The sequence below is a fragment of the Meles meles genome, chromosome 10 (genome assembly GCF_922984935.1).
Source record: "Meles meles chromosome 10, mMelMel3.1 paternal haplotype, whole genome shotgun sequence".
NCBI lineage: Eukaryota > Metazoa > Chordata > Mammalia > Carnivora > Mustelidae > Meles > Meles meles.
The window spans coordinates 29,837,925-29,865,846 of NC_060075.1; the positions used below are offsets into that span (position 1 = coordinate 29,837,925).

The 27,922-nt window shown below is 37.8% G+C and overlaps 1 protein-coding gene across 2 annotated transcripts in view; it reads right to left on the bottom strand.

The window, feature by feature from the left end:
- Nucleotides 1-27,922, bottom strand: part of CPED1 (cadherin like and PC-esterase domain containing 1) — a 276,516-nt gene that overhangs the window by 119,767 nt on the left and 128,827 nt on the right. The window contains exons 10-15 of one of the 2 annotated variants that reach the window (XM_046020851.1): nucleotides 26,654-26,758; nucleotides 24,959-25,128; nucleotides 20,841-20,911; nucleotides 18,166-18,216; nucleotides 13,671-13,854; nucleotides 11,372-11,540 (exon numbers count right to left, since the gene is read on the bottom strand). In XM_046020851.1, coding sequence (XP_045876807.1) covers nucleotides 11,372-11,540; nucleotides 13,671-13,854; nucleotides 18,166-18,216; nucleotides 20,841-20,911; nucleotides 24,959-25,128; nucleotides 26,654-26,758 — 750 coding nt within the window. The remainder of the gene's footprint in view (nucleotides 1-11,371; nucleotides 11,541-13,670; nucleotides 13,855-18,165; nucleotides 18,217-20,840; nucleotides 20,912-24,958; nucleotides 25,129-26,653; nucleotides 26,759-27,922) is intronic. The other variant, XM_046020852.1, reaches the window with a different exon arrangement.

Consider the following 27,922-nt stretch of genomic DNA (forward strand, 5'->3'; position numbering starts at 1 on the left):
CATAGCAGAGCTCATATTCTAAAGAAGAAATAGAGCTCTCTTTTTAGTCAGGCAGAGTGGTCAGCAAATTTGCAATTGATCATTCATTTGATACATTTAGAAATAGCAACGTTGTGGTCAAGATCTCAGGAAACATATCTAGGTCTGGATTCCAAAAGTTCTTCTACGTAAGGTACAACTACTAGCTGTCCAAAAGCTTGTTAGCCAGCCCAGGGCTTCTCATCCTCACTCTGCTACTGACTGGCAATGAATCTTGGTAAATTATTGAAGATGGATCTTGGCAAGTTATTGGAGCTTACTGATAGGCAGGATGAAGGATAGAATAGCCAAGGTCTCCCCAAGTCTGATTCAGTGCGACACTGGAATACAAGATCCACAAACGATTTTAATATAAATAAAGTTGCTGCCCCACAGCGTTATCGGTCAATCCCAGCGCTAGGGACACGCCTCGCTACTCACACCCTCCTCTACAGGTGTCTTCCCATTAATGGCCTGGAACACTGAAGCCCTTCCCCCACACAGAATCATGGCAGGGTCCCCTGGCATCCTTATCCCCGACCTCAGGACCCTTCTCACCATATTAAATATCATATATTAGGAGGATTTTTGGATGTTCCCTGTAACCTAACCTCACTTCTAAATTTTCTTCTACCGAAAAAAATAAATAATTACAAGTTCAAATAACAACCTACAAATTAACTATAGGGGCCAAAGTCTTTTGGAAACCATATATTTCTTCCAGTGTCTAGCTCTGGAGCAGGATGCAGTGACTAAGAGCTGAGCTTGGAAGGAGGAGAGGTTGCTGCTGGTAGGTAGTAGAGCTCTGGAATCAGGCTGCCTGGTTTCCCCATCAGGATCTTCTCTACTAAGCTGTGTGACTGTGGGCATGTTCTCTGTAACTCTGTTTCTCCATCTGCAAAATCACTGGGTGTTATCGAAGTATCTGCCTTGTCAGTGTTTGGTTTGGTTTTGAGAACCGAGTGACTGAATGTAAAGCAGCTAGAATAGGACCTGGCACACGGTAAGCGCCAAAAAAATGTTCGCTACTACGCATTTTAAATAGTCTCAGAAGTGGCAAATCTCTCATCTGTGGAGATGGACTCGCATTTGGGAAACACCGAAATGCCATTTGGAACAAATTCTGATTTTAAACAAGTGGAGGAGAGGTTAGCAGTTTGGGTTGAAATTATGACGTGAATGTGTAGAATGGGACACATTTTCTCAGTTAGGTCATTATCAGGTATGAATACGTTCCCTGTCTTTCGAAGTGATGGCTTTCAAAAGTGATGGCGCTTTTGAAAAATGATACATATTAAAAAATTAACTTACATTATAGTTGTACCTTTTGTCTGATGTTACATAGGTATCTTTGTCCTTTGCTACTCATTTGTAAAAATGGCAAAGGGAATATTCATCCCCTTACCTTTAATGGAATCTACCAGATAGTATCTGTGAAAGAATGTCCCTGTGCTTGGCAAAGAAATACTTCCTCTCTTTTTGTGAAATAAACCAGTCTCTCAATGAGACGGCTAATACGGTGACATACAAAATTAGTTGTACAACTATCGAAATCAAAACAACTTCAGGACAAATTTTACACTCAATTCTGGAAGTCTCATAACATTTACTACAAAATTTATTGTATAATTTAGCACAGGTGGTTGTTCTGCAAAGCCCCTCATGTTTTTATATCTTATTAAATCTAACCTTAAATATAAGCAATTTAAAAATCTACATTCAGTTTACTAGACCTTGGTTTAGGAAAAAAAAAAGCCTATTTTAAATTTTCCTCTTGTACCAGCCTGAAGGCATTTTATTTATCTGTCCATTTACATTTTGCAAATGTGCATATTGAGTTCTGTCTGTGCTCAGGCACTATTCCAAACTCCAACATTATTAGCTCAGTTTTTCCTTAAAACCAGTCTATGGGATCAGTACTATTACATCCCTATCTGAGGGATAAGAAACCTGCCCAAGTTCTCCAACACATACGTGGTGAACTGTGACTCGAAATCAGACCGTACAAATAATATTTTGACCAAAGTATTTAGGAATGGTTATTCCACTGAAAGAAAAAATTTCCCTTCCTGATGTTTCTTAAACTTGTGAAAACAGGACCTCTTAACTCTAGCGGTAATTTAACTTTAAAATAACCTATGAGCTCTGAAAAAGCCATTCTCAAGCATTTAGGGTGGGGGGGTGAGTAGACAAGGTAAAGACACAGGAATGCCAGTGCAAGGCTGCCCCCTCCCATCACCATTGCTGAAGAATGAGACCCTAAAGAGTTGGAGGGCCACTGGGGTGGAGAGACTGGGTCCCCTTAGAGGAATGAGGTCATGTTCAATGTTCTAAACTCATTAGTCCTGCCTAAAAAAAGGATGCAAATGAAAAAGGAAAAAAAAAGACAAATTAGCATCATTTTCAAAAGAAGTTAAATATGTCAGGCAGTAAAGTGTCCTAATTCTGCCTTCAGGGAACAGATGTCAAACCAAGTTGCAGTTCTGCAATTGGTGAAACCATCTGCAAGGAGTACCCCCTCCCTGATCCTTGTTCCTACAACCCACACCTATTAAAGGAAATGTTACTGTCTGTTAGATGCATGTGGAAATTTTTCTCAGCATTACCTAATTCAGCCAAGCTTTCTTTGAACACAAACAATTTGTTATAGCCTGATGATGAAAGCACATCAATGGCTTTGACTAATGAGGACAATGTAAACAGTCTAAAGGACATATTATTAATTTTCCCTGTGTTTCCAGGACCACCATTACCTACAACTCATAACCACTTTCAGAGCCTGTGAGAAGAAAACAATGGCCAGGTGGCTCCTCACAGATGTTTGTTTCCAAGAGAATATTAGATCTGGTGGCATTTTGCTTTGAGAACCATAATAATTGCAAATTCTCCAGGCTAACAGAGATCATTGGAAAAACCACACATAATTCCAAAATGGTATATTGTTATACAGATACTAATTTTTTTTTTTGCCATGAAAACAACAAATAAAATAACATCTATAAACACTTAGGAGAGTTTCTAGGACAAAGTAGGTGCTCAATAAATTGAATTATAATCATGTTTATTTATGACAGATGTAAAGCCATCCTTATTCTGCTTGTTGGTGCCCGTGATGTTCTGCATCAGATTGTGAGTTACTAGGATAAGAATTTTTTACCCAAGGTTTTTCATAAGTTTGAAATTATATACAAGATTGTGTATGCTTGTGTATTATTGCTTGGAACAGGGGGTGGAAACTTTCATCATACATGCGAAAAGGTACTTTGCTTCCTCTAAAACACTAAAGACCACCAGTCCACAGGAATTGTTTGCTTTAACTTGTCTTATACAGAGTCAAATTCTGTTGTTTGGTGAAGCCAAAAATGCTTTTTAAAACATGAGTCATATTCTAGGCTTGGTTTGGTAGGGGGAGAAGAACTTCAAAAATGCCTAATCCAGCACCCAACACACTTTCCCCTCTCTTACCACCATCCTCACTATCCTGCTTTGTACCCTGCTAGAGTTAGTTTGCACCTGAAAAATGGGGAAGAAGTAGAGAAAGAGAGGTAAAAGATCTAGGGGCCCTTTGGAGCAATTAAAGTCCACAAAGAAGTGGGTATCAGGAGTTATCAAAAAGAAACCCCTTTTATCTGCTTCTCTGTTAGCCACAGCCTCCCTCAAAGTTTCAAATGTCACAGTAGAAATCTGGTTACTCTAACAGAATATTTTATTTAAAGACCTGTCAGGGGTCTTTTCAATTTCCCCGTACAGTTCACAAATCAGAGGACTAATTCTTAGAATGCCAAAGCAGAAACTTCAAACAAAAATGAGTGTACACATACAGCAGAAGGCTGTACTCAGAAACTTCTGGATCCTGAAGCCAGGAAGATCTCACTCTCTTCCACATTGTATTGGTGCCGCTGCACTCATGGTAGTAAAAGCTTGTTTCTTCTTGTAAAGGGAGCAGATGTGACTTGGAGAAACATAGAGAACAGATGTGCTGAGAAAAGTTTTTATTTAAATGGTAATTTATCTGATCATAAGTTACATTAACTCATGAGGTGAGTGTTTAACATAGCTCTTTTTCACCAGCTCAGAAAGATAATTTATATAAGCACTAAAACAGATCATGAAGTAAGGAACACACCCCTCTAATCTTCACTGGCTTTTTAAGACAGCGATGGGAAATAAAAGTTCCCAAGTCTCAGATATATGTGAATGCTTACTGGCCACGGAGGAGGCTACTGCCATCAAAATGCCTGGGTGTGCAAACTGCTCATGGAAATGACACTCCACTCACCTTGCTGCTTCAAAGGCTCTTGAAGAATGCTGGTAAGGGTGTGCTCAGCCCCTGCACATAGTACCTGAAACACCTGCAGAGGGCTCAGTGTCTAAGTCAAGAGCAATTGACAAGACTTAAAGGAATAGCCTGGGTCATTGATAATGATATGAATGCCTTTGCTATACATCCTTTGGAAGGAAGTGGAAGAGTAGGGCCAATTCTCTATTAAGCACAATGGGAACCCTGCCTACAGCACACAGGACTAATTCTAGGAGCCCAAGAAAATGTTTGACTTTCCTCTATAATTACAAGAAAAAAAACCCAAACTCTTCAAGGCGTGTATGTGTGTGAATACATGCACATATGCATATATAGGCGTCTTTCTACTGACATGGTTGCAAAATATGATTTTAAGTACTTCTTTCATGGAAGAAGGGGTCCCCAAAGGCCAAAGTGCCTGGGACTCATGAACATCTGGAATGCAACTGTGTGGATCAGCCAGGTCCCTCTCTCCTTTCTAATTCCCAACCAGTTCTTCCCGTCGCAGTTCCTTTTCAATTTCAGCGTCCTCACTATTATTGGCTCCTACTTCTTTTGCTGTTCTCTTTCTTCTTTCTTTTTCTCCTTCCCTACACACCTGCAGGTAAGCCCTAGAGATGCATCTTGACAAAAAGAGCTTTCATGATGATGATGATGATAATTGAATATTGATTGAGACCTTGATTATACACTAGCCTCATGATAAAACTTTGCATTTGTCCTCCAGCTGAATTCTTAGAACAATTCTTTGAGACAAGTTCCAGCACTAGTTCTATTCCTAAAGATAAAGAAACTGAAGTTTAGAGAGTTTATACGCCTTGCACTGGGAGACGCAGCAAATTAGACCAGTTAGAAGCAGCGCCAGGACTGAAACCCAGGCTTCCCTAATAGCAAGTATGGGCACGAGCCTTGGTGTCCATAGCTTTTAACCACCAGGTTAGTAAAAGAGCCCGACATAATTGGCTAAGATGCAAATTTTGCTCTAATAAAATAATCTCGACAGAGGCGCCTGGGTGGCTCAGTGGGTTAAGCCTCTGCCTTCCGCTCGGGTCATGATCTCAGGGTCCTGGGATCGAGCCCTGCATCGGGCTCTCTGCTCCGCAGGGAGCCTGCTTTCCCCTCTTTCTCTCTTCCTGCCTCTGCCTCCTTGTGCTCTGTCTGTCATGTAAATAAATAAAATCTTAAAAAAAATAATCTCGACAGAGCAGACTGACTTTCATCCCGTTCATAGAGCAAAAGAAAATGCTGACATTTACAGTGGAGACATGCTCTTCTGCATGAGTGAGAACTAAATAGTGTTCATTCACAGCATTCTGGAACCTATTAACTTTCACTCATCAAAGTCAGAGAGCTATCACAATAAAGCATCGAAGGTGGAAACTGACACGTGAAGAACCGGTTCTTAATACTCTGAGACACACCGACAAAATAAAACTCTTAAAGTTAAACATAAATATATAAATTAATACAAATAGAAATAAATAGAAACAAGTACATAAATTTATAAATGAATATGAAAATGTAATATAGCCCAAGACTTAACTTTCTCTTATTAGGGAGTGGGTAAAGTAGATAATAAAAATCACCCGTGTTATCTTATCTATTTGTTGTGAGGATTAAGTGAAGAGTATGAAAGTAAGGTCCTTTAACACCAATGACTATGGCATTGAAGTAACATCAAATTGCCCATTCCACAGTACATTCTTCTCACTATTATAAAGTACATGTGAACAAAGGGCTTTTTAAGTTTTGAAAACATACACTGTGGATATATTTTTTTATTAATTTTTTTATTTTTTATAAACATATAATGTATTTTTATCCCCAGGGGTATAGGTCTGTGAATCGCCAGGTTTACACACTTCACAGCACTCACCATAGCACATACCCTCCCCAATGTCCATAACCCCACCACCCTCTCCTGACCCCCCTCCCCCCAGCAACCCTCAGTTTGTTTTGTGAGATTGAGTCACTTATGGTTTACTGTGGATATTTTTAATAAAAACGATAAGGTAGTGAGTTGTGTTAAATAGTGAAAAGGGTTAACTGGAAATTTTTAATGTGTAATCAAGCACAATATTTATTTATTTATTATCAGTATTTTTAAAGATTTTATTTATTTATTTGACAGAGATGTGAAAGCACAGCAGGGGGAGTGGCAGAGGGAGGGGAAGACCCGGGATCATGACCTGAGCTGAAGGCAGGCGCTGAATCGACTTAGCAACCCAGAAGCCCCATCAAGCATAAAATTTTAAAAAGCCTGCACATTGGAAAACATTTTAACAAGGAGTAAAAGTAATAGTTTGGCTAAGTAGAATTCCAATATATAAAATATTAAGCCTGATTAAATATTGGGACATTAGGATATATATGTTGCCTAGTAAAATGGTAGATGTTAGCCCTGAAGATTTTCCTACTGATAGATACACTATGGAAGGGAATACTCTGATTCCATAACATTCTTCATCAAAATAAGGATTATTAAGACCTTAGAATTTTTCAGTGATTAGAACATTATAAAAATTATCGTTGTATATGACCATGAAAATAAATTCTACTAACTAAATCTTAACAGGTTAAATTTTGGCTAAATGAATTTACTAAGTAGGTTAATTAGAGTATAAGTGTAATAAGAGCTTCAGATTCTATAGTCCAGAGTAATGATTAAGGGGATCAGTTTGAAGTCTGTCAGACCTGTATTCAAATACCACCTTTGCTACTAATTACATATTTTTTTTTAAAGATTTTATTTATTTGTTTGACAGAGAGAGATCACAAGTAGGCAGAGAGGCAAGCAGAGAGAGAGAGAGAGGAGGAAGCAGGCTCCCCGCCAAGCAGAGGGACCCTGGGATCATGACCTGAGATGAAGGCAGAGGCTTAAACCACTGAGCCACCCAGGCGCCCCCTAATTACATATGTTTTAAAGACTTATGTCCTCCCTAAGTTAGGAGTGGGTACAGATATCACCTATGTTTAAAGTTGTGAAGAACATTAAATAAGATAAAAGGTAAAGTGCTTAATATCATGTATGCCATATAATAAAAGTTCTACAAATATTGCATTGTATCTCCTACAGTATATGACGTATTTGTAAGGACAAAGTACATAGCAGCTAATTAATAAACAGTTGTTAGCTGGGAACCTTTCACTACAACACAGGCTCTATTGTTGAGAAGTTGAATCACATTCTTCTGGTGTAGTGGCGTAGGCAAGGTAACCAAAACATCACTATAATGAGTATTTCATAGTTATTACAACTTTGGAAATGAACAAAGGTTTTTTTGTTTTTTTTTTAAGTAGTCATCAATAAATTCTTTCCTATTCTTTTATTGTGGGTGTTTGCTAAAATATTAGACAATTATCATATGAATTGTTCTGTAACCTTTGTGTTGAGAAACAATACAAAAATAAATGGGAAAATTATAAAGCATTTCCAATTGTTATAACTGAAGTCATTTATATATCATTTAATAGCTCAGCATATAGATCACTAGTTAATTTTTTTACAATAAGGCAGCAAATGTGAGTTTTAAATCTATAGCTAAATGCAGGACAAACTTTTTTCTTAATGGGGTTTTTTTTCTTTCTTTGGTATTTTCCCTTTATTAATTGTAATTTATTTTAAAATGAAGGCTGTTTCTAACAAATGGATCCCTGAAATGTACTCTCCTACGCTTCTGCTATATGACCTTTCTGTAAATTTTATTTATGGCCCTATTCTGGCACAACACTTTGGGGGTAAAATGTTTATGAGACCATAGATCTTTTATACAAATCAATTTCTGTGGATGCTATACTGTTATCCATGTCAAAACTTTTTGATTTGGAAAGAGATAGTAAAAGAAATATTTCCCCATATGTGTTTTAATTTCCTTAGAACATAAATATATTTTATTAATTCCAAAGCATGACATATTCCAGCCATAATAACAGTTTATTACTTTCTAAATCTCTCTTCCTAACAGCAAAACACTATGCTATGTGTGGGTAAATCAAAATGAAAGAACAGTCTAGGTATGTTATATCACTTGTTATGTTTCATTAAGAATCATGTTTTCTAAAATTGAATACATATTTCTGATTATAATTATGTTAGAAAAGATGGCAAATTAATGAGAAGAATAAAGAGCCGCCGTAGTAGTATCGCTGACTATAGAAATGATTAAAAATACAAGGACGAGAAAAGAGAAGAGTGATTCTTCAACATTCAACACTGAAGGATTACCTCTAACCTATTCATACTTTGAGTAAATCCACTGCAGGTTTACTAGATTTACGAGTGGAAAGTAGAAAAGCAGGCCTGCTATTGGTATATATTAGTGGTTCCTGACTGGGGTCAATCCCCCCCCAACCAGCTGATATTTGGCAATGTCTGGAGACATTTTTGGTTGTCACAGTTTGGAGAGGAATATACTGGATAGGGGCCAGGGATGTTCCCAAACATTCTACAGTGCGCAGGATAGTTCCCCAAAACAAAAAAAAATTATCCATCCTTGATACTGATAGTGCTGAGATTGAAAAGCCTCGGTCCAAATCTAGTTGTTTTATATCAGTCATATAAATGAGCCCTTTCCTCCTCACTGGTAAGGTAAGTAACTGGTAACTCAGTAAGTAAGAGTTGCTTCAGTGGCAACCATATACAAATTCCAACTGGCACTATCATTAGAAACAGACACCAAACTCAGTTAATTAAGGCTAAGTAGGTATTTAACAATATTTAATCATATAAATGATACAAAATGCCCATTAACAAATTATCTTATTCATCAAAATGTCAAAGACATTGATTTTTTGACTGGTATGCCTTAGATATGCTTTCCCTTCACTGGTAGTCTTTCAGTGAAAGGACAAAATGAAGAGCCAATAACCAGAAGGTGTGAGAATGGGAGCAGGAGAAATTAGGAGGCTTAATTAACCACACTCTTTTTTTTTTGGCTATTTTAACGTAGATTGCCTTTTAGGTTTGTTTAAAATTTAATAATGGAGCCATTAGGACAAAATCTAATTTATAATATAGGGAGGAAATGTAATTTTCCCCTTTAGCCAACAAATAGACTCTAATTAAAGTTTAATTCATTTCCTTTGGTTTGCCACATACACACTTTACGGGTTCAAATAGAATGGTCTACCATTTAATATGCAACGTTCTGACTCTGGACTTCAACATAAGAATATAGTAAGGTACTATAGTTGTTCATAAAAAAGATAAAGAACAATTTAGAAGACCAAACACTTGTGAGTCTCATAATCTGTATCTTTTTAGCTATGAATCTGGAAATAGCTGAGAATTGATAGGAGTTCTGACATTGTATCTTTTACTGTTTGTATTCTGACTTCATGATGGTATCAGCTTGCAGTGAAACCCATAGACTCAAATGAGATTAAGCATAAACAAGAAACAAGGGAAAGGTCTCTGCATTAGAACTGTCACTGGAACCTAGGGGTGAGAAAAATCCTACCTCTGTTACTGACTTCTCCCAGTTCCTGAGGCCACTCATGCCTCGCGCCAAGTGTCTAAATCAATCCTTATTATTCATTCACTATCTCTTCAGTCATTTGACAGTTTGTAAAAGAAAAGCTAAAAAGATATGAATGCTTATTAGACACTTCTCCATGTTTTAAAATATAGCACTGCTATGGGACCACACATAAACTTTAAATTAAAACCTTCTGGAAAAAATTCTTACAAATGACTGAAATATTTTTCTGTAATCATCTGTAGGATATATCCCACAAGAATTTTCTAATATTTTTCTTCATATTATAGTAAGAAATTCCTAATATAATCCATTGTCTAAGGTAATTGCATGGTAATTAACTTATTTCTGATGCATTTAATATTAGAGAAGAGAAGCATGTCTTGGAAGATAATACATACTACCCCACTAATGCTTTTCTTTTATATTATTGAAGTATAATTTATATTCGGTATATATAACTTATATATATAGCAAAACACAGTTATATGTATTTTATACACAGTAAGTTGCACAAATCTTAAGTGCATAGTTAATTGCATGTTTTATATATCTGTACATCTCCTGGTTATGGATGTAACCACCACCCAGGTTGGGAAGCGTATCTGGGGAAGAGTGATCAGGCCAGGTTAGCAGGAGCATAAAATACACTCTGACAAATGATGGGGAGAGAACACTTCTCTGGCTATTACCTTTAAGGAAGCATGGTATTCATCCTACTCCCGGAGACTCAGTCGGTTGCTTCTCTCTGTTACTAATCCCCTGTGCTTCAATGTTCCCAATAGGTGATTAGTCACTGAGACACGACATATTCGCAATTATGCTTTCTGAGTGAATTAGGAGATACACTAACACGAATTACTACTTCCCCAGAAGCACCTATAGTGAGGGCAAATGACATGAAGAAACGTACAAGTTTATATCTGGAATCCTAACACACGGGAGGTGTGAACGGAGGAAAGAACCACCAAATAAGACAAAGTCTCTGGGTCATATTCACCCTCCAAGATCAACAGGGCTACAACGGTGTGTGGTGCTCACAGGAGAAACTACAGCCTTTAGGAATGATCACGATACAAGAAGTGGAGGAAAAATATATCCACTCAAGCAAATGTGATTTCACGTCTGGTATCTCTTCCACAAAATAGCTTCATCAATTTTTCTCTAATTCTTTAAAATAAACACCGAAACTCATTTAAAATTTCAGAGTAGATTCAGGTACAAATCCAAGAAACATGGCACAATTTAACATGGAAATGTAAACTCAAATGTAAAATCAATTTTATAACTCAGTGTGAGCACTCAGACATTTTTTTTTTTTTTTTTTTTTTTTTCAGTATCAAGCACAATAGATCCACTGAGCCCAGTAAGTGCAGGGAGCAGCCATCGCTCTACAAGGCAAAACACTCACGAGGGAGCGCGCATAACTGCCTGGGACCCTTGCTCTTTGGAAATGAGACCACACTTTGGATTTGCAAGCAGACACGTTTTCCTAACAATTGTCATTTGGCCTTTTTCACCTGGGTTAACAGATCACTCCTAATTCAACCCGAGTGCAAATATAGAATTCATTTACCTGCACAAAACCACATGCTGTGAAGTCCTCAAACAAGGGCAGACTTGGACGGTCTTCTCTGTAGATGGTGAGTTTGTACGTGATCAGTGTCTCCCCCTGTGCTGGAGATTCATCCACCACCAGCACCGAGATTTTGTTCATTCCCAAACCCAGAGGATAATTGGCAAAGCTAGAGAGAGAGAGAGAGAGAGAAAGAGAGAGATTTATTCGTGTGCCCGTACGAATAAGTAAATATTGATGTATGACTCCATCACACATCAATATTTATTTATGCCAATAATTTGCATACAAAAACAGATAAGGTCTATACAACGTCATAAGAAACTTAAAATATGAAAAAAAACCTTAATTATATACTTTGTTATGTCAACAATTATCTTACAGAGCAAGTCCTCTAGCAATCACAGGAAGGAAACCAATACTTCCTACTTCTCAGAGTCATACATTATCTCATTTCATATACCAACTCTATGCCTAAAGTCCCATGGTAGAGTCAGGGATGGTATCCAGGTTGGTCTGACTTGAATCCTCTTTTCTTTCTACTAGACTCTCTTAGCTCTCAGGGATGTCTAATGCATTTCCTTCCCTACAGCACAGGAACATCAGTATCTTCCTTGCCATGAACATGGCATGTAGTAAAGTTCTGTCTTCTGTTCCAAATTATAAACAGAAGAGTTGGTGATTCTCAAAAGAGTCAATAGAAAAAAAATCCCATGAGACTAGGTAAATTAGTGTTAGAATGTCCATAAATTGTCATCAAAATGTTTGTTCAACCCCTGAATATTCAAAATCTTGAGGAGTTGAGATATGGTAGAAGAAAGCTACCCTTAATGAGTCTTTTTAATATCCAAATCACAAGATCCTCTTGTTACAACATTGTGACAAAGATTAGATCCAAATACTGCTAATGGAGTATCCAAAATCTATAAAGAACTTATCAAACTCAACATCCAAAAACTAAGTAATCCAGTTAAGAAATGGGCAGAAGACAAGAACAGACATTTTTCCAAAGAAGACATACAGATGACCAACAGACACATGAAAAGATTTTCAATATCATTCATCATCAGGGAAATACAAATCAAAATCACAATGAGATACCGCCTCACACCTGTCAGAATGGCTAAAATTAACATAGGGAAAAACAGATGTTGGCCAGGATGTGGAGAAAGGGGAACCCTCTTACACTGCTTGTTTGTGGGAATGCAAACTGGTACAGTCACTGTGGAAAACAGTATGGAGGATCCTCAAAAAGTTAAAAATAGAACTATCCTATGATCCAGCAATTGCAATAGTAGGTATTTACCTAAAGGATACAAAAATGCTGATTTGAAGGGATAAATGTACCCCAAAGTTTATAGCAACACTATCTACAGTAGCCAAAATATGTAAAGAGCCCAAATGTCCATCAACTGACAAATGGATAAAGAAGATGTGATATATACAGAATGGAGTATTACTCAACTGTCAGAAGAATGACATCTTGCCCTTTCAACAACGTGGATGGAGCTAGAGTATATTCTGCTAAGAGAAATAAGTCAGAGAAAGACAAATACCATATGATTTCACTCATATGTGAAATTTAAGAAACAAAACAAATGAACATAGCAGAAGGAAAAAAAAAGAGAGGGAAGTAATCCATGAGACTCTTAACTATAGAGAAGAAACTGGGAATGGGGGGAGGTGGGTGTGGGATGGGCTGAACAGGTGATGGGGATTAAGAAGGGCACTTGTTGTGATGAGCTCTGGGTGTTATTGTATGTAAGTGATGAGTCACTAAATTTTGCACCTGAAACCGATTTTACCATATATGTGAACTAACTAGAATTTAAATAAAAACTTGAAATCGAAGATTGCTAACAGATCAGTAGAGCACGGGTATGTTCTTCTTTTTTTTTTTTTTTAACCACACAACAGGGCGCCTGGGTGGCTCAGTTCGTTGAGGGACTACCTTGGGCTCAGGTCATGATCCCGGACTTCCAGGATCGAGTCCTGCATCGGACTCCCAGCTCCTTGTGGAGTCTGCTTCTCCCTCTGACCTTCTCCTCTCTCATGCTCTCTCTCACTCACTCTCTCTCAGATAAATAAATAAAATATTAAAAAAAAAGTTAAAATAAATAAATAAATAAATAAAAATAAATTTAAAAAACCACACAACACCTGAAAAGTGGAAGGATTTCACACCCTGGCAATCTATCCAACTGTTCTGATGCTTCAGTTTTTCTGAACCTTCAAAGGTTTCTTCAAATATCTGCTTCCCTATGATGTCTCCGCTCAGCCCTGGTCAGTGGCCCCATACCTTGGTCCTGCCCGATCATGCAGGTACACCTTGCACTGACACTTAGAAGTCTCCGCTCCAATTGTCACCATGACCACATCAAATGGGACTTCGGAGTAGTAATCCTTGATCTTTGGGTTAAATTCAGGGTTTAGTTCCAAATGTGGATGTGTGAGGATCTGCTTGATATAACATTGTGTGTCATCTGTTAAAATAAAACAACAATGGCAAAGAAAAGACAACTGTGAAATGGATAAATGTTTAAAAAAAGGCATATATGAGGGGTGCCTGGGTGGCTCAGTGGGTTAAAGCCTCTGCCTTCAGCTCGGGTCATGGTCCCGGTGTCCTGGGATCAAGCCCCACATCGAGCTCTCTGTGCCGCTGGGAGCCTGCTTCCCCCTCTCTCTCTGACTGCCTCTCTGCCCACTTGTGATCTCTATCTGTCAAATAAATAAATAAAATCTTTTTTAAAAAATAAGTAAAAAAAAATTTTTAAAGGCATATATGATTCAGGTGGTGGTGGTTGTTATTGTTTAATCTTTTGAACCACCTTCATGATCACTGCTATCTCCCACTTGGCACTCTGGTCATATTTGATTTGTGGCTTCAGCCGGATTTTCTATTTGCCAAATTTTGTAGCGCCTGCCTTATATAACAGCTGTTGACTTTTGTTGGTATTATACGGATGATAGTTTTTGCTCAGCTCTTAAAAGTTTAAAGGCAGTGAGAAGGTGGGAAAAACGTCTCGCCAGTGGATTGATAACATTTTCTTGGCATTTATTGCATCTATCAAGCAACTGGTAAATGGGGGTGATGACTCTGTGAAGTGGGAACAGAAGGGCACCAGCAGGGAATGAGGAAAATTTCTTAATAGGGAGAGTCATTAAACTGCCACTGACTTGATATAGTAGCTTTTAGGCAGTAGGGTGGAGTGAAGAATGTGAAATTCAATATTATACCAAACACTCCGATGCAAAAACAGCAGCAGGACATCCCGAGATTCCCCCCTCCTTGTCCCAGTCACCCCAACCCAAGAAAATGTTCTACAGTGTGAGAAGGAAATGTTATGCTCTGCTCAATCCTGCTGTAGAACCCAGCATATTACTTCATACCATTGCTTCTAAGCCATTTAAAAAATGTGTTTCTAGATAGTTAACCCAATTTTTACAAAAGTATCTTGATGAGAAAAAGGAAAATGCATGTATAGTCATAAATACCAGCCACTGCTAAATTATTTTGTTTACATCTTTGGAATAAACACAATACTCAAAAGAAGCTTAGCAAATGTTTTTCAAAGAAATATTAATAAGTATTTTGTTCCATAAGATACTTTTCAGTATTTATGGAACAAAATTCTAGTGGATTCTATGGAAATCTGTAAAATGAAAGTACCATCCTATTGCCTTTAAATAAAATGTTCAATGATGTTTAACAACAGGGCAACAAAACAGATAATCCAGGGTTCACTGCCGGAAGCGATACACTGAACTTAAGTTTGAATTCAACTTCTTATTAATAGTGCATTCATTTAACAATCTGAGGGTTGCTGGGGGATGGGGGAGGGGAGGGACAGGGTGGCTGGGTGATGGACATTGGGGAGGGTATGTGCTATGGTGAATGCTGTGAATTGTGTAAGACTGATGAATCACAGACATGTGCCCCTGAAGCAAATAATACATTATACATTAATAAAAAAATAATACATTCATTAAAAAAATTTTTTTTCTGCACACTCTATGCTCAAGGACTGAGATAAGCACAATAAAAACAGGCTGTGGTTGGTCATGAGATCTGACTCAAATGGAGACCACGAACCTAACATAACACTTTAAACAGGCTGGAATCCAGAGATTCAAAATGTGCTTTGAGAGGACCATTTCCTAAGTAGGAAGGGAATATAAATGCTTGCATTACACTTCCATGTTCAAAACCAGTTAATTGAATAAAGATTTATTTTTTCAAAATACTCATCGCAGAAGATGTACTTTAACTTAAGAAGACATATTTTTATAAAACAGTCACTGAGAGTTAATTTCCCTGCAGTCTACACTTTCACTTCATAGTAAAAGTTTCCAGAGGGCTTGCCCATTTTAACACTGAAACGCAGCCCCACATGAGACAAAATGTGTAATCATTCTCTTCAGCAAGATTCCAGCAAGTGCTTGTTTTGGGATTCATCAGAAACTCTCCACCTCTGGCTTAAGTGCGGCATCATAAACCCCTGCTTAAAAGCTATCTTGATACCATCTTCACCTGAATCATCAGTGCTGCTGCCTTCAAACACCTGGAGTGTCCTTGGCATCCTTCCCAGCCCAGTGCCAGCTCGCCTCGGGCCATCTTCCCTCAGGTCCACGGAGAACCCAGCATGAGCTGTGGCGGTAGCAGGCTGCTTAACCTACTTGGCAAGTGTATTTGGGAAAGCCGTTTGAAGTTTTGGTCGCTCTTAATGGATTTGTTTAACTACAGAGTTTTATTGCCCTCTGGAGGGACAATCATAACTCATATTTAACTCAAGAAAAGCCTAGACGCTGAAGGATAATCCCACCTGTTCTGAGGCATCATCAAGTTATTTCTTAAATCTTAGATCATGCCATGAAAGTAGGCAGATTAATTATACAGACCCAGGTAGGACTAGATTTTTATCAACATAAAAATATGAACTAAGCTGAAGAGCTTATCTAACATGTTCACAGCCTCTACGGCAGGTTACCTGGGAACTGTAAAAAAAGTGAGATTATCCCCAGAGAGTTGTTTCATTTTATACATCATAGAAGAGAAGACCAAGGAGGTGAAGTGACTTGACAAATGTGTACCCTCAATTTACTCCAGGTTTACCCCTAGTCCTTGCCCCGCGACAGCCTAGGCACTGGTCTCCCAAGAGGTGCATGTATTTTTCTCCGAGGAAGAGACTGGATGGAAAGTTCAGGCAAGGAACGGCATTAGTCAGACCTGTTATTTTTCCTGATCAGCAATACTTTATTTAAAATGCTATTTTTCTTTAATTGGATGTACTTGTTGATTCTATTAAACCACATTATTGTATAACCTCTCAGTCAGCCCTGATTTTAATGATACTGTTAAAATATAATGAATGAATTAAATTGCCTTTCAGAAGATACAAATTAGATTTTATTAAACTGGAAGACTCTTATTTATAGTAAATTAAATCTTAGTCCATAAATCTTATTTTTTCCAGCTTTTATGTTTTACTGGAATGGATTTTTTTATGAAAGGCTGAATTTTCTCAGTGTATGTTTTAGCACTGTGTATATATGTATATATGTACACGTGGCCAAAAAGCAAACCTACTAAGTACGACTCTTATTTTTCCATCATATTGTTATAAAGTATTAAGATAATTCATGAGCCTTAGATAAAGAATTAGAAGATCCAGCTTAGTGATCCAACTCAGGGATTTAATAGCCCTGTGACCTTGGAAATGTCAGTTAGATTCTCTAGAATTATATATTTGCAAGGCCGCACTGGGATAATACTGACCAGAGAATATATAAAAAAAATTATTTTTAAATCCTATAATCTACATACTTGAAATGTATTATTATTATATAGATACCATTTTTCTTGATTATACCTTAGTAAAAAAAAATTCATGAATTTTAAGGAAACAAACCAAAAATCAGATTAAAAACTCTCAATTGTTATAAAAATTTTCAGCCCCTGTACTATCCATTATGTCAACAGTATGGTGGAAAAGGAATCCCTGTGGGTTGGTGTAAGCCCTAAAAATCGATGTATAGAGCAGATAAACCAAGTTTATCCACTTGAGTAGTCTCCAAGGCAAAGCCTTAGCACGCTGAAGACCCCTCAAAACAAGTTTGAAAGTCACTGGCCTTAAACAAGCAAACAAACAAATACATAAACAACATAGTATTTCACGTTCAAAAATAGAACATTAAAAATGTTCTTAAGCAAAAATGACAGAGGGGCGCCTGGGTGGCTCAGTGGGTTAAAGCCTATGCCTTTGGCTCGGGTCATGATCCGGGGGTCCTGGGATCGAGCCCCGCATCGGGCTCTCTGCTCAGCGGGGAGCCTGCTTCCCCCCTCCCTCTCTGCCTGCCTCTCTGCCTACTTGTGATCTCTGTCTGTCGAATAAATGAATAAAATCTTAAAAAAAAAAAATGACAGGTAGCAACTCATTCAGAAACTTCTAAAAATTTACTTAAAATACATTACAGTCTAAAAGTACCCAAATATCGGGAGTCTGGGTGGCTCATAGTTAAGCGTCTGCCTTTGGCTCAGGTCCTGATCCCAGGGTCCTGGGATCCAGCCCCGCATCATACTCCCTGCTCAGCAGGAAGCCTGCTCCTCCCACTTCCCCTGCATGTGTTCCCTCTCTTGCTGTGTCTCTCTCTGTCAAATAAATAAATAAATAAATTCTTAAAAAAAAAAAGAAAAGAAAAAAAAGTACCCAAATATGATAAAATGGTGATTTATTCAAAGTACGGCTGTGCCTCACTCTTGATTATGCCACCAAAACACTTTCACTGGAACTCACCATTACTGCAGCGAACTTCTTTGGTTTCATTCATAATTCGTGGAACAACAGCTAAAAAAAGAAAAGTTAATTTAAAATGGAAACGGTTCACCAAAACAAAAAGAATACATATTCAGAAATCTCAAACAGCATAATTTAGTAGAACCATTTTATTATTTAACTTTTCTTATATCAGAAAGCACTTAGTTAAACTGAAAGCTACAGTAAAACAAAAGAAGTTATTTGGTTCAAATCTCAGGAGAATGATTATTTCAAAAGGGAAAATTTTAAGGGAGAAACATGAATGGCTTAAATATCATCCATTGCCTTAGGGTGATCTGTTAAGATTCCTTCTAGAAGGTACCTTGATTTTTATGACTATAATATCCCAAATCATTAGAATTACAGAAATTTTATCCAATTGATCCCACAAGCACTTCTTCTTAAATTTCTGAATTAAACCAAACATCTATCTAAAAAACACATTACTACATACTGATGGAACAAAGGAATGAGTAAAAACACTCAGAGTCCTTAAATCATTCATTTAAAGAGAATAATGATGAGAGTGAGAAAGACATCAGAATAGCAGTTTATCACCAAATCTTCACTGGGCTTACCAATTCCTTCTATTGAATTAGTGGATCTCAAACTTTAACATGCCTCAGAATCATCTGAAGGACTTCTTACAAGACAGAGTGCTGGGTCTCATACCCAGAGAGGTGTGATTCTGACTCAGTAGATCAGAATGGTCCAAATTTCCCAGGTGATGTGGTGTTTCTGGTTTAGGGACCACGTGCTGAGAACCACTGTATTGTATTAAACCTTGATTTGTAATAGGGAAATTTTGATTTCTAAAAAGTTATAAACATGTGGTATTTGTTTTCATCTTTTATTCTTAAAATTAGAAACATCTTCTTTCTGTATGATCAAAAGCTCAGATGTTCTTTAGAAAGAAGAGAATTAGAGAAAACAGAGGTAAGTCTAGGGAAAAAAAAAATCACAACTGCCATTAATATTCCTCGAGGCCCATGTTGCCTGTAGTCAACTGCTTCATTTAACAACACACCACAAACATCTTTCATGTCATAAATATGCTTCTGCAATATTAGAACGGCTTTACAGTATTATATGGGAAGTCTATAGCTTTATTTATCCAATTGACTATTATTACAATAGAAGTAGTTCATATTTTTAAATTTTGTTTTTAATTAGTTATGTAACTAAACTTTTGTGTACATTAATTATTTCCTTAAAATGAATATATAGGAGTGAGATTTCTCTGATTAAAAATAACTTTTTTAATTAATTTATTTATTTGAGAGAAAGAGAAAGACATCACGAACAAGAAGGGGAGAGAGAGAGAAAATCTCAGGCAGACTGTGAGCAGAGCGCAGAGACTGACATGGGGCTTGATCCCAGGACCCTGAGATCATGACCTGAGGGGAAACCATGAGTTGGGTGCTTACCCATCTACACCCAGTCGCCCCCATAAGAATAACTTTTAAGGATTTTCTTATATGTCATTACATGGCCCTTTAAGGGAGGTTGCTCTAATTTATACCAGCACCAGTGGATTGAGAATACTTATTTCTCTACACAATCCCCAAGTCCATGATATATATATTTTTAAGATTTTAAAGAGAGAGAGAGATCACAGGTAGGCAGAGAGGCAGGCAGAGAGAGAGAGGGGGAAGCAGACTCCCTGCCAAGGAGAGAGCCTCATGCGGGGCTCCATCCCAGGACCCTGGGATCACAGCCTGAGCCTGTAAGGGCTATTCAGCCAGAGCAACCCCACCCCGGTTGAACTGTCATTTTGTTGTAAAACTTGGATTGACCTTGTCCCCCCTCTCAGGGGAACTTGCTTAGAGGCAAGTCCGGAAACCAGTCCCAGGTAACAAAGTCCACGTACAAGGGTGGGTCAGGCCAGGTGGAGATGTTCAATCAGTGGGGGGCATACTGTCTCCTAGCTACCAAGGTGATGGGCTAGTTTCCATGGCTACTGTGGGGTGAATTGTAATTCAATTAGCCACCTGTGTATGGCAAGTCCCAACCACATGGCCTTTGCTCTATAAAAGTTAGTCTGGAAAGCAGGGAGGGGTCATCCTCTGTAAGGGGCGACCCCTACCAGTCTGTTAGACGGTCGGTCTGATTCCTGATGCTTGGCGCGAAATAAAGCTTTGCTTGACCTTCGCTTTGTATTAGTCTCACTCCTTTAATCACGGACCCATTATTAGGGTACCCAATTTTGGGGGGACCCTACAAGCCGAAGGCAGAGGCTTTAAACCACTGAGCCACACAGGCACCTCCCTCCCCCAACTCTATGATCTTTTTTTTTTTTTTAAGATTTTATTTATTTATTTGACAGAGAGAGAGAGAGAGAGCGATCACAAGTAGGCAGAGAGGCAGGTGGGGTTGCTGAGTGGAGAGCCTGATGCGGGGCTCGATCCCAGGACCCTGAGATCATGACCTGAGCCAAAGGCAGAGGCTTAACCCACTGAGCCACCCAGGCACCTCCCTCCCCCAACTCTATGATCTTTAAGAGGAAAAAGCTTTTCAAATTTGAGGGAAAATAGCATTCCCTAGTTTAACTTCCATTTTTGATTGCTAAGGAAGCAAAAAATTTTTCTTAGGTATTTTGGGGGCCACACAATACTTGTTTTCATATTGGAAGAAGTGAGACTGTATCTTTTTACCTTTTTTATTTCTAGTTGCATCAGATGCCACTTGTGGTTTTTCAATGTTCTCATCCTCTGTGAAAGAATTCCTGCAAACACAAGGCCAAGCGAGTCTGGATCAATGAAATAAACCAAAGTCACGGAAATCACATCTAACGCACTTTTTCCCCCCCTATGTGGGCCCAAGATATTCTGATGAACACAAAGAAACACTTTCCGGATTTCATTCCTCAAGACCAGCAATCTGGCCTCAAGGGAGGTGAGTGGAAATCTCATCATCTCTAATCAGCAGAAGCAAATATGAAGAAAACCAGGGCAAAAAGTCACTCTTTAGTCCAAAAGCGAGCCACCTCTGATACTGGGTCCAACAGAAGTGAGTTGGGAACACACACTCGTTTTGGAAATTGTTTGGCTAAAAGCACGCAGTCTTGAAGCAAGAAGGCCTAGAAAGTCTGAGGCAGAGACTCAGAAGAACATATACACAACCCAAGAAATGTAAGGGTGCTACGCAGAAAACGACCTACGATCCTGTCACGTCTTCTGTCCTCAGACTCTGGCTAACTGTACTGAACGGTAAGGGTTAATTCCTCTCCGTGTGTTTGCCTCATGTTTTTCTGTTATGCAACTAAGTGCTTGGCCAGATTGCTCTTTGACTCTTCAAAGTAGAGACCAAATAATCTAAACCACTGACGGAACTCTTGCTGGTCCTGAGGACGGGGAATATGGAGCAGGATGTGATTGGACTTTTCTGGGCTGTGCTCTGATTCTTTCTGCATTTCCACTGCAGCAGAATGGAGAACAGATCACTGGCCTGATTTCACAGCAACGCTATGAGCATGAAATCAGATGCTCTGTGTTAAGTTACATTTTATAAATATTTATTGTCCCAGATACTGTACTGGGCACTGTGGTGGAGAGGAGATGAATAGGCATAGTCAGTTCCTTCAAAATAGAAACATCAGCAAATTACAAGAATCAAGGAATTAAAAATATTGCTAATGTGGGAAGGTGTGATAATTTTATTGCAGTTTTACTTGTAAAGTAAGTCTCTTTCTTTGATGCATACCATGAAGTATTTAGGGGTGAGAGAGAAAAATGTCTAGGACTAACTTTAAAATATTTCCCATCTCCCAAGGAATGAAGAAACAGATAAAGCAAGCATGGGGTGAGATATGTTTAGTTGAAGGTTGACTGGGTGCCAGGATAAATTAAAAAAAAATCTCTGAATTCATGTGAAGCAAAAACTCTAAGTGAAGCTCATAAAAGATACAATCCTGAAATGCACATACACTGAGTTACTACCTTAGTGGAATGAGATGCTTTGTATGGTAAAGCATCCTGCAGTGATTCCTTATGTGATTTTGTGAATAAATTATTTATTTTTAAAAATGTGGCTTTTTCATGGAAAGCCTATGAGGAGAGCAAAGTACACTTGCAACTCTATTGCTAGTAAAGTGAAAATTAGCAGATGATGCACAAATATTGATTTTAATATTTTCATTCTGTTCAGATTTACACTGATTCTGTTGGGACCTCTGGATTCTAAGCCTCAGGGCACGGACATGCATAATGGTCACTTTTTTTAACCATTGCTTTTCTGACTTTATCTTTTCTCACTTTGTTGCTCTAAGCAAAGGATCTTTATTTAGAAGGAAGAATGGGAGCATCTGGTTAGCTCGGTCTGGAGAGCATATGACTCTTGATCTCAGGGTCATGATTTCAGGCCTCACATTGGGTGTAGAGATTACTTAAATAAATAACTCATTTTAAAAAATAAAAGGAAGCATTATTCCCCAGAGGTAGCAGAAATATGTAAAATTGGCTTTTCTGTAGAAAATCTGGAGGTGACCATTGTGGAAATAAGGACGGTGATGAATGACTACACCTGACCTGTCCATCTGCAGGATATGTTGGAATCAAGCACTGGGCGGGGACGTGAGGCCAGCGTCCTAATCTCTCCTCTTTTTCTCTGGGCTTTGTGACTTGAGCAAATGACCCACCTTCTCAGCATGGTTTCCTCATCTAGAAAACCTGTCTAATATGCAACCTCCTTGTAACACAGCATGGGTGATAATTAAATATACATATGCTCCCAGGTAAATTTGAAGATAATTAGAATTATTCTTTCTGGAAATGTTCTCAGAGTGATTTACCTAATTGCTTTTTGATAAAGATCTAAAATTTAATGTTCTCAAAGTTAACTTAGGTAAATCTTTCAAACTTGTCTTGCTTTTCCTGTAAAGGAAAGAAAAATGTTTCCCTCCACTGTAGATCCTAAAGTGACCTTTGGATGGTAGAGAAACATGAAAAGTCCATATTAATATTTATTACCTACTTTGACTGCAACATACCAGACACCATATGGCACATGGAAATTATCTTATGTAAATCTTGTGAAGTAACAAGTGGTAGGTAGTATAATCCTTCTTTTACAGATGCGGAGATTAAGTCGCAGAGGTATCAAAACTTTAGCTGCTATAATTAATAAACTCTAGGGTTGGGGTATTTGAATCCAGGTTTATCTGATTCAAAAAAGTTTTTGCCTTTTCTACACTGACCACTTCCAACACTGACCACTAATAAATTCCCTTATTTGATGGGAATCATTACAGTTAGGCTTAGGGTTTGCGTTAAATGCAGTATTCTAAATTTAAGATAAGTCCCTTCTTTAACCTTAGACCATATGTGGAGCTTGAGAAAAACTTGCGGGGGAACAAATTTCCCAAAACTTGTATATCTCAAGGGAATTTAATCAAAATTAAAAACAGTACCTAAATTGGCTCCTTGGTAAATCAAGTCTGCTCTTCCCCATTGATAATGATGAGTAAGACAGACTTGACCGACTTGAGTGAGGGCAAAGAACAAACCAATGGGCACTGAGCTCTGTTATTTAAAACCTACTTTTCAAACAAGTCAAGGCTTCTGTCAGGCTTACTACTTCTGAGCATTGAGGGAATAAGGCCAACTTCATAAAGTCGTGGCAATTCAAGTGAGTTCTGATCCTGGGAAATGTCCTAAGAATTCTTCAAATACACGATTATTTGTATTTTTGAATTGTAAAAAAATTCTTATGGAAATGCTTTCATGACCTCCTGAGGCAGAGAGAAATGAACCCAAGTCAGGAGAGCTGAAGCCATTCCTGCCTGAGAGGGCCTGCAGGAGACACAAGTGATTATGGCACGGCCCTTTTGTCTTTCATCTCCCTAGGAGGTTTAGGTTTGCTTCTCTTTTCCTGGCAGTAGAAAAGTCAAAAAGTCCCTGAATTCCATCATATAAAAGAGAAGCAGACTTAGCCAGTTCCTTGGGCACTGTCCCTTTTTGACAACTACAGGAGATGTGAATATATTTACCTGGCCTGTCCCCTCTCCCATCCCTCATTACCACCTCTCATTAGAATGGAAGTGGAAATGGAAGGACAAATGTTTGTTTCCCTCTGAGATTCTAAACCTTCTGAAAAAGAAAAGTTCTATTCTTGTGGCAGGGACAGACATATTTGTAAATTTGTCTAGATTTTGCCCAGGACAAAGTCACACCTCAGAAACTCTAAATATGTGTTCATACCATCCTGGGCTCTATGCTGACTGATGGTTCATTAAAAAAAAGGGGGGGGGCACCTGGGTGGCTCAGTGGGTTAAAGCCTCTGCCTTCGGCTCAGGTCATGATCTCAGAGTCCTGGGATGGAGCCCGCCTTGGGCTCTCCACTCGGTGGGGAGCCTGCTTCCCTTCCTCTCTCTCTCTGCCTGCCTCTCTGCCTACTTGTGATCTCTGTCAAATAAATAATATCTTTAAAAAAAGAAAAAAGAAAAAAAAAGTCACCTAATTCTTTCTGATGGTCCCATAATTCAAAGATATGTATCACAGAATGAAATGAGATCGAAACTTTTTCATTTTAAACATTACTCTGTAGTAGAGTCAAATGCTGTTGGTTTTGAAAAACTGTTGGATGTGTTTTTATTACAGTGTTTGAAGACCACTAGAATTGTTATGGTTTCAATGCTTTAAAGAAGATTATTTTCCAGAGCACAAATATTTGGACACATTTCTTTTTGTTGCTTTCTTTAATGTAGGCAAAATCTTTTGAAATCAATCTTTAGAGAATTTTTGGATTGCACAATTCAAATTTGTGGCTATCTTACCATTCCAGTGGATGTAGCTGTGCCTTTTTATTTAGGAGCTGAAACTGTTCAAATACATTTAAAAGAGACCAGGATTGAGTCAGGACTGAACCAGATTGTCCTACAGCCTTTGCCATATCATGAAATTCACGCATCAAAGATCGAATCCCAGGAGTAGTAGATGGGAAGAGCTGAGAAGAAATATTCAAAATGAGAATATCAGAATAAGTTACGGAAAATAATTTAAAAGAAATGGAGAAGGCTTTCTGTCTTATTCAGCTATTTTTAAAAGTCAGATATTTATTTAAAATCCACTGGTCAGTATCATAATTTTTCTGTGCAGTTGTCAAGGTAAATGCCACTTTTTATAAAGAACTAATTCTGTTGATCATATTTCCAAATGCAGTAAGTGCTCTTTCTCTTTTCTTTGAATGAAAATGGGTATCTCTTCCCTATAGACAGCTGAGAACAGCTGAATGAAAGAGTGACTCAAGCATTAGGAAAAATGAAGGGAAATCATTTGGGGTTGCAAGTGAACTTTGTCAGGGTAAGAGATATTAATCCCATGGAAAAGAAAATCTATGATTATCCTCTTTCTACTCTGAGAGTAAGGAAATTGGAGTTTGCCCTTTTTCCTGTAAAATAATTCTTCAGTTTTCACCTTGTACCAAGAGATGTTCTCTACATTCACTATCTCAAATTATGAATTCCCAAAGAATGAAACCTCTCTATCTTTGTTGAGTTTTGAGCCAACTGTCACAAACGTAATACTTACTATATATAAATTAATTAAAATAATCCATCAATTAAATTATTATCTTTGGGGCAAAAGCTTGCTTTGAGCCCTCTACAATATGAGATTAAATTATAAAGACATGTGCTAAACATTCATTCATTAACTTAGTAAATTGGTTATAACTTAGACAAGTAGCATGTGAATACATGCTATTTTTAAGTAAAAAATAACTGTTTGATCCAAACAGATTAATAATAAATTATCAGTGGACTTTGAAAAATGTTGTTTTAAAAAGATTTTTTGTATAAGCAAATCTTAGGTGGAAAAATAGAAATCCATTATAGTCCATCTAGATAAGTGGCAAAACTAGAAACAAAGCAAGTACTGAACATGCACACATACACGTAATCAATTATATTGATAGTGACCTTTGATATTGACCAATAAATTAACAGAACCCAGGAAAATACACAGAAAGGAAAACAAATGTCAGTTATTTTTTTAGGCTAAAACCCAGTAGTAGCTATCTAATTATTTACATTTTCTTTTTTGAAGTTTACTATAGAGTTGCAACAAATTAAGATTTAGGTTGTTTTCTAAAATGTGGTTACATTCAGTAACATTTGATCTGACCCAAACAGAAAGGACATGACGAGCAGAAAGAAATTTCTGTTACATGTCCCAAAGCTAAAAGCAAAACTTCTCCAGAAAAAAATAGACATTTTCCCCTTCAGAACTGTCATATACTGGCAGCTGCACTGATCTCATATCCTTTTACCTTGAATAAGTCATGTATTATTTGCAACCTCTTAAAGAATATAGGTTCTGCTCATTTTAATATTTAGATGTCTAAAAAGAAGAAAGAAGCTTACAAAGATTTCTGTTTCTTAAAGATCTTCACCCAGTTTGAAACAAAAACCCAATAAGGCTGATCTATAAGCTCAGTAATCATGAGGAATCAAATGTCACTTTTGTTTTACCAGTTGGAATTGCCCCAAGTTCCCAAGTTCCTTTATGAAAGTCATAATTGAGTTCATCTCCTCTAAAGACAGGCATTGGTTTTGTTCCTTCTGATAGTTTTCACCCTATAATGGAGGGAGAGGAACAATTCTTAAGCAATTGTTACAAAGTCAAACCATGTTTAGCCCAGTTGCCCCCGCCTTTATAAACCAATTGAAGTTTGAACTCTATAAAACTGAGCTAATTAATGCCAAATCATGCCTAGTGACTTCAGCTTGTCACAACAGTGTCTGATTCTAAGAAAATTTCCATACTTGGTGAAGAGGACCTGAATGAAATTGCTCAGTCGTGTGCTGGTAAGTGAGGGTGGGGAGATGAGTCCAGGAGGGTAGACTGTGTGTGACAATTTGGGAATGCAGGGAACATTTCCTTCAGGCTTTAGGGTGCCAGAGATAAGAGCAGCAGGTGAACATGGGAGACTCTCATCTGTGGGACATTACAATTTTGGAGTTCGTGGATTCTAATAAACAGTCCCCCTACCCCATTTTTCCTCACATTCATTTTTTTCTGAGGCATCCCTGAGAGGAGAAGTTGCACATATTTACCATTACTTCCGGGTGAAGTGTTTCTAACAGTTTTAATGACAGTCCACTCACTAATGAAGGAAAACAGGGAACTAGAAGGAAAAAATGAATAAAATCCAGGAGAGACAGCAGTCTGTAAAGCCATGTTCTGTCTCTCCCAAAAACTCTCCATAGAGCATTGATGTGTTTTTGTAAGAACTTTCACATCCTTCTCTCCCAAATTCTCCAAATACAGGTTTTAAAACAGAAAGATATATAGAGAATAATACTGTACTTAATGATCTGTACAGATTTTTGATGCATTAAGAAAACTTGTATGAACGCACTATAAAAATTAACCAATGCTCCTATGAAGGACTACATCCTAATCATCCGCAGCCAAGCAAAGATACTAACCAGATGTGTATTCTCTAAAAATTAATATTCTAACTCCAGTCCCTTGATGTCAATCTAGAACACCCATTGTTCTTCTAGATTGCCTCCAAAAAATTCTACTATTCCTTTTAAAGTATTCTAAATAACATCTAATATGTGTTATTCATAATATCCACAAACATTCCTTAGGAGTTAGGAACTTCTTTCTCTTAACCCATAACTGCATCATAATCAGTTACTCATACTTAGTAGACATAAAATAATCTTGGTCTTCAGGGCAGAAAACTATACAGAGGAGGAATATAACAGATACCAATTCATTTCAAATCC